This window comes from Heterocephalus glaber, unplaced genomic scaffold, assembly GCF_053883595.1.
Source record: "Heterocephalus glaber isolate CG9 unplaced genomic scaffold, H.glaber_assembly_v1.0 deba00000937, whole genome shotgun sequence".
NCBI classification, from domain to species: Eukaryota; Metazoa; Chordata; class Mammalia; order Rodentia; family Bathyergidae; genus Heterocephalus; species Heterocephalus glaber.
In genome coordinates this window covers 15,812,059-15,817,872 of record NW_028258173.1, presented here as the reverse complement: position 1 = coordinate 15,817,872, position 5,814 = coordinate 15,812,059, and the positions used below count along the sequence as shown (strand labels likewise).

General features: G+C 51.3%; 1 protein-coding gene across 2 annotated transcripts; it reads left to right on the top strand.

Annotated features, from left to right (window-relative positions):
- The first annotated feature begins 412 nt into the window (after positions 1-412).
- CUNH17orf58 (chromosome unknown C17orf58 homolog) lies at positions 413-5,251 on the top strand. Of its 2 annotated transcripts, none has more exons than XM_087208221.1 (4): positions 413-801; positions 2,558-3,322; positions 3,493-3,684; positions 4,240-5,251. In XM_087208221.1, the coding sequence occupies exons 1-4, from the start codon at positions 720-722 to the stop codon at positions 4,428-4,430; spliced, it is 1,230 nt and encodes a 409-aa protein (XP_087064347.1). In that variant the 5' UTR covers positions 413-719; the 3' UTR covers positions 4,431-5,251. The 2 variants fall into 2 exon arrangements, with proteins under 2 accessions (XP_087064347.1, XP_004870302.2); XM_004870245.3 differs by having other exon boundaries at positions 423-801; positions 2,807-3,322.
- The last annotated feature ends 563 nt before the right edge of the window (positions 5,252-5,814 follow it).

Sequence of the window (5,814 nt, the reverse complement as noted above, 5' to 3'; positions counted from 1 at the left end):
ATATGTGGTCAAGTAAATAGCAATTTCCATGGAGAGGAGAGAAAGAAGGAAGAGGGGGAGGGGAAGGGGGAGGGGGAGGGGGAGGGGGAGGGGGAGGGGGAGGGGGAGGGGGAGGGGGAGGGGGAGGAAGAAGAAGAGGAGGAGAGAGAAAAACTGTTTTGCTGAGGGCTTTTATTGCCTTCTGGTTCTGGACTCTCAGTGTTGCATATATGGCGAAATGGTTTTATCAAACCCGGGAGGTAGTGACCTGGTTTCTCTAGGAATTGCCTCACATTCTGGAATGCGATTTTTGTCATCTGGAGCCTTCCCCAAGCCAGAGCTGTCTGAAGTACTAATCTTTTATTAGTTGTTGACCTAATCTAGAAATCCGTTCCCATCGCTCATTCGCCCCTACCCTGTCCCTCATTCTCCTCACCAGTCACTCCACCCCACCCCGCAACCCACCCAGGTTGAAAGTTCAGGATGTGATGTTATCCTGGTCTGCAGATGCCAAGACGTCGCCAGGAGCCACTCTGCGAGGCCACGTGCTTGTCCCCCTGAGGAAGAGGAAGAGGTCCCCGCGCTGGGTTTTGTTCCAATGGTCTGCTCAGCCGGCGATGCCCGCTTCCCCCAAGGCTGCCCCTCATTAGCATGAGCGGGGGTGGGGGTGTGGAGCGGGGCTGGGGGGAGAGAAAGGCAGCCAAAGCCGGGCTCCGTTTTCGAGCCTGGGAGCCCTGTCTATGAAAATGACAGCTAGAGCCTTCTGGCTGCTCTGTTTGATCGTGGCATCCTCCCCCGAAGCCCCGGTGGCGGAGAGAAAAGGTAAGATCGCCGAAATGCAGAGCCCCAGGAGGAGCAGGAACCCGACGGGGAAGTGGGGCGAGGGCGCAGCGAAGCGCAGGACCGGGAAGGGGTCAGAGCCTTCAAGGAGGGAGCCTCCAGGTCTGTGTGCGTGTTCGAGAGGAGCGGGACGGGTCCCCAAGACTTTGTCTCTTGGCAGCCTTTTCCGAAAGAAGCCAGTTCAGCTACTGAAACGATCCCGGGCGAGCCAGGCAGGCTGGAGAAAACTTTGCATGTTAAGTAGCTGCTCCATCCCAGAGGAGGGAAAGTGTCAAAAGGGGTCGCGGCGCGCCTTTCGGGAGCTGTGCCCCGCCCGGGCTCGCGGGACACAGGGGGAGGCGGGGGCCTGGAACGCGGGGTCCTCCCTGCCTGGTCGGGGCCCGCGGGTGGGCAGCCCGCTGGGTGCCCCCGGAGGGCCGGGGCCAGGCCAAGGCGAACGGAGATCCGGCAGCCCCGGGCACTTCTGCCCTGTCCCGTCTCCGCAGCCCCAACAGCCCTGGACACCTGAGCCAAGATCCGTCCTGAAGACCCACACACATTTCATGCCTGAAATGAAATTCCATTACTGAGGGAATGAAGAAATCAGGGGTTCTCTGCATGATCATGTTTTTGTTTTGCTTTTATTTGGATGTTCTGTTCGCTTCACTATCTTTGGGAAAAATAGCTTCCGCACCTCACTGGCCATTTACTTTGGGTTATTTTTCCGCATGGAAATGGAATGACTTCAGTGGCATTTAACCCAAGTATCAGACCATCTTCCCCATGACAACAGATGGTGTTATCAATGGGGAAGCAGTTGCGAGGTCAACAGTTGACAGGCAGGAATTGGATCGCCACCAGCTCTTTCCTCAGCTGTGGGGGGCACACCCGTTTACCATAGTGAGACTCAACGGCTTTGCCAAAACATGAACTCCAACCAGCTATTACTGCTGGGTGGACGCTGATTTTAAAGGAGATTATCAATTTGGCAACAACATAAATAGTTGCCAGAGCTGCAAAGAGGCCGGCCAAGCTCCTTCATGCAAGGGGGTAAAGAAAGACGTTCCCCGAATTCTTGTGCCTGATTGGAGGGCTCTGGGAGTCAGGCAAGTGGAGAGCTTATATTGTGTAACTGGGCATGGAAAGCTGCCCAGTTTCCAAGTTGGCTGAAGTTTGCTCACTAACCTATCTGCAGAGTTGGGAAAAATCATTAATGATTTCGAAAATACGTCTTCATGCCGCATCATTCAGGAGTTTTTCTCCACCATCTGATGGGGGAAAAAATGGAAGTAATGTGTGCTTTTATACTTAACCAGGGCCCTGTGCCTCCTGGGCAAACTTTAAAAAACCCTTTTAAGCTGTGGTTTAGCAGTAAGTGGTGTCCAAGAAGCCAGATAAAAATCCACTCACTAATGCTCGATTCTGCAGACCAAGATGACAGTGTAAACACGGATGGGAAAACCAAATAGTTCTGTTGTCAGGGGCGCTTAAACAATTAGGAGAACCTGTAATATGAGACTTTTCCCCCGGGGCATGCTCTTGGTACTTTCTCAACAAACTGTAAATAGCAAAAAGGCGAATGTTTATATATACACATATATATGTTTATATCTAAGTGTATATATGTATTAAAAGAAGGGCAAGAAGATTGTTATTGAACCAATGTCATCAGAAATTTGAATTCTGGAATAAATAGGGGCTGTAATCTGAAAAGGTAGATTTGAAAAGGTTCCTTAACAATATAAAATGTTTCTATCAGGCCTGATTCCCCATTTGGTGAGCAGACTTTTCTCAGCTGGTCCCCTTCGGAGGGCAAGACAGTCGTCCCTGGAGGGCGAGGACACGCGCCTCTCCCACACCACAGGGGCGGCCTCCTGGCCTCCCTGCCGCCCCTTTTGCAGGTGTTTGTTAAAACCCCCGGTCCCCATCTCCTGTCCCCTCACAGAGCCCTTTCTTCTTTCCCCCACGGGCCTCCCGTCAAGTCCCGGCCTCCGCCTTCTCTCCGCAGCTCTGCCGCCACACAGCAGAAAGCCCGACGCCCGCGGCGAAGCGAGCGAGGATTCACCCGGGCCCCGGGCGCAGCCGCTCTCCGAGGCCCCGCGACGGCTGCGCGCGGCAGACGTCGCCCTCCGCGCCTGGCCTGACCCGCGGCGCCGGAAGCCCCCGCCGCCCGCCGAGAACCGCGCCGGCTTCCGGGAGGCCGCGCTCGCGCTCGCTGGGGCGCTGGGCCCGCGCCTCGCTCAGGCCGAGAATCGCGCGTCGCCGCGGCGCGAGCCCGCGCCTGAGGACTCCCCGCGGCGCGCGCGCGCCCGGGTCCTGCGTTTCCCGGCCGCGCGGCCCCCCGCGCGCGTCACCGAGGCTCCCTCGAGCCCCGCGCACCCCAACCGGCCGCGCGCCGCCGCCCTGCCTCCTGAGTCGGCGCCCGGGCCGCCGCCGAGCGAAGCCGACCCCGGCGCCGAGCCCTGCGCGTGCGCCAGCTGGGCTGACCTGGAAGAGCGCGACTCGTGGTGCGAGAGTGAATTCGGTGAGTCCGTGCCGGGCCCGAGGCGAGCCTGTCCGAGCCCCGGAGAAACCCGTCCGCTGGATGTGAGGGGCCCCGGGCCTTTGGGGTGCTCTGTGATTTGCTCAGTCCACGGGAGAGTGAGAGAGGAAGTCAGTGTGATGCTCTTCTCCAAACCTGTGTTTTGAAAGCAGCCGTGAACGGAATCGTGCACGACGTGGACGTGCTTGGCGCCGGGATACGGCTGGTGACCCTGCTGGTGGACCGCTCCGGGCTGTATAAGATGAGTCGTCTCTACATCACTCCGGACGGGTTCTTCTTCCGAGTCTACATACTAGCCCTGGACTCCTCCAGCTGCAATAAGCCCTGTCCAGAATTTAAACCCGGTAATGAAACTGATCTGAATAACCTCTTCTTGAATTACATCATTATTTATAACCTGGGTGGCAGAGCCCAGCTTCTGTTGATCACCACGGCACCTTTTTGGGGTGTTCTGTACCAAACAGGATTCAGAGCACAGGTATCCCAGCCCCTCTGTGATTGAAGCACTGCCCCCTCCCCAAGGTGAGATTGGCAGGGATTGGCACACAGGCGCTCAGCATGTTAAGTGGAGTGCATGCTCGCACACCCTTGCCAGAGCGATACTTCAGGGATTCTGTACAGAAATCGAGTTGAGAAGCCTTTTTTTTTTTTTTTGGCGCGTGTGAGAGGTTGTGAATATCTGCTCCCACTCTTCTAGAGATCTGCTCTGTTCCCTTGCGATTAGGACCTATATTTGATAATGCTGGCTATTTACAGGTGGACTTTCTACCTGTTGCCTGTAGGTTGTTTCAGTATGTGTAGCAAGATGAGATTCGAGTTCAGGCATTTCTGAAAGGTCTTACGTATTTAGTGTTTCGTGGCATTTCAATGACACTATTATTTTTGGTTACTTTGTTCAGGCAGCAGGTACATTGTGATGGGCCACATCTACCACAAGAGACGCCAGCTACCCACAGCTCTGCTCCAGGTCCTGAGAGGGCGCCTGCGGCCAGGAGATGGACTGGTCAGGAGCAGCAGCAGCTATGTCAAAAGGTTTAACAGGAAAAGAGACCGGCGGGTTCAAGGTGCAGTTCACACCCAGTGCACTTGAAACATTCCATCCTGGCAGTGGAGGCTCTCGAGACTTGGAATTCAGCAACAAGACCAGAGGGTTTATCTTCATGTAATGGGGTTTTCCTTTAAAACTGGGCCCACAGCTCCTTTATGAACAACGTGTACAATTCCAACTCTAATTTTGAAGTCATCACTTTTTTTTGGTACCGGGATCAAACTCAGGACCTTGTGCTTGTGAGGCAGGGGGCGGAACCAGTGAGCTAAATCCCCGGCCCTACAAGATGCTTCTTAAATGGCATGCTCCTGAGCTCGGTGGCAAAGTTACTCAACTGTAGTGCCAGACAGTGACTCACGAAGCTCAGATACTTGACCTGTCCAGTGAACAGATCACTGCTTCACATTAAATTTTTAAATTATTTTAATTTAATACATTCTTCAGTAGAAATAGTTCACAAATTTTTTTTAATTTATACAACTTTGAAAAGTTTATATCAGGATCAAATTTTATATTTAAACCATCACATTTTAAATTCCATACATAATAAGCACACTAGTCAAAAGATATTTATGTACGAAATGTCATTTAGATCAAACACTAAGGTCAGAGCCCAGGACAAGTATTAAAATTTTACATTTAGAGAACTAAAGGGTTTAAGTCAAACAAAAGATTTTTCAAAGTCAAGTATTCGTGATGTACCAAAATGTAAGATATATTTTAATTCCTTCCTGCTTCTAATAACTTGTGTGTTGACTCAGTTTATTTCAATGCTACATATATTCTGGGTGTATCTGATGTCATTTTTCTATTAAGACCAAGTATCATGTATTTGTAAAGCAGTAAATCTTGCCTTGAAATAAGATCTTCAATGCACCTGTTTTTTTCAGCCTCACTGAACCTAAAGGTTTGAGAAAAAACTTTTCTCAAACATACTCCCAAAATCCTAGTACCAGTATCCATCAGTGACAGCTCACAAGCAAAGTGATTTTCAAATGTTCTTGGTTTGAAAAAGGGTTAATCTCTAGCTCAATTTAAATTATTTCATACTTGAGTTCACAAAGATGTAACAATTTTTCAGGTCAAGTTGTACTTCAGTTAACTTGTTTTTGTTTTAGTATTTTTAGTACTGGGGATCAAACTCAGGACCTTGCTCTTGTGGAGCAGGTGCGGTGCCACTGAGCTAAATCCCCAGCCCTGTACTTCAGTTAATTTGAACTGCCATGAACAGAGACACCAAGAATTTGTGATTACTGCCAAAAGACAGTAAGCAGCCCATTTTAGTGTCAAGGTGAGGTGCTCTGGGAGTTCACAATGTGTCTGTCTTTAGTTACAAATGGAACACAGAGCGTTATGTATCTAAGGACATTAAGGGTAGAACGCAAGAACTGACAGGGAAGCAAGTGACAACAGGATAAGACATAAT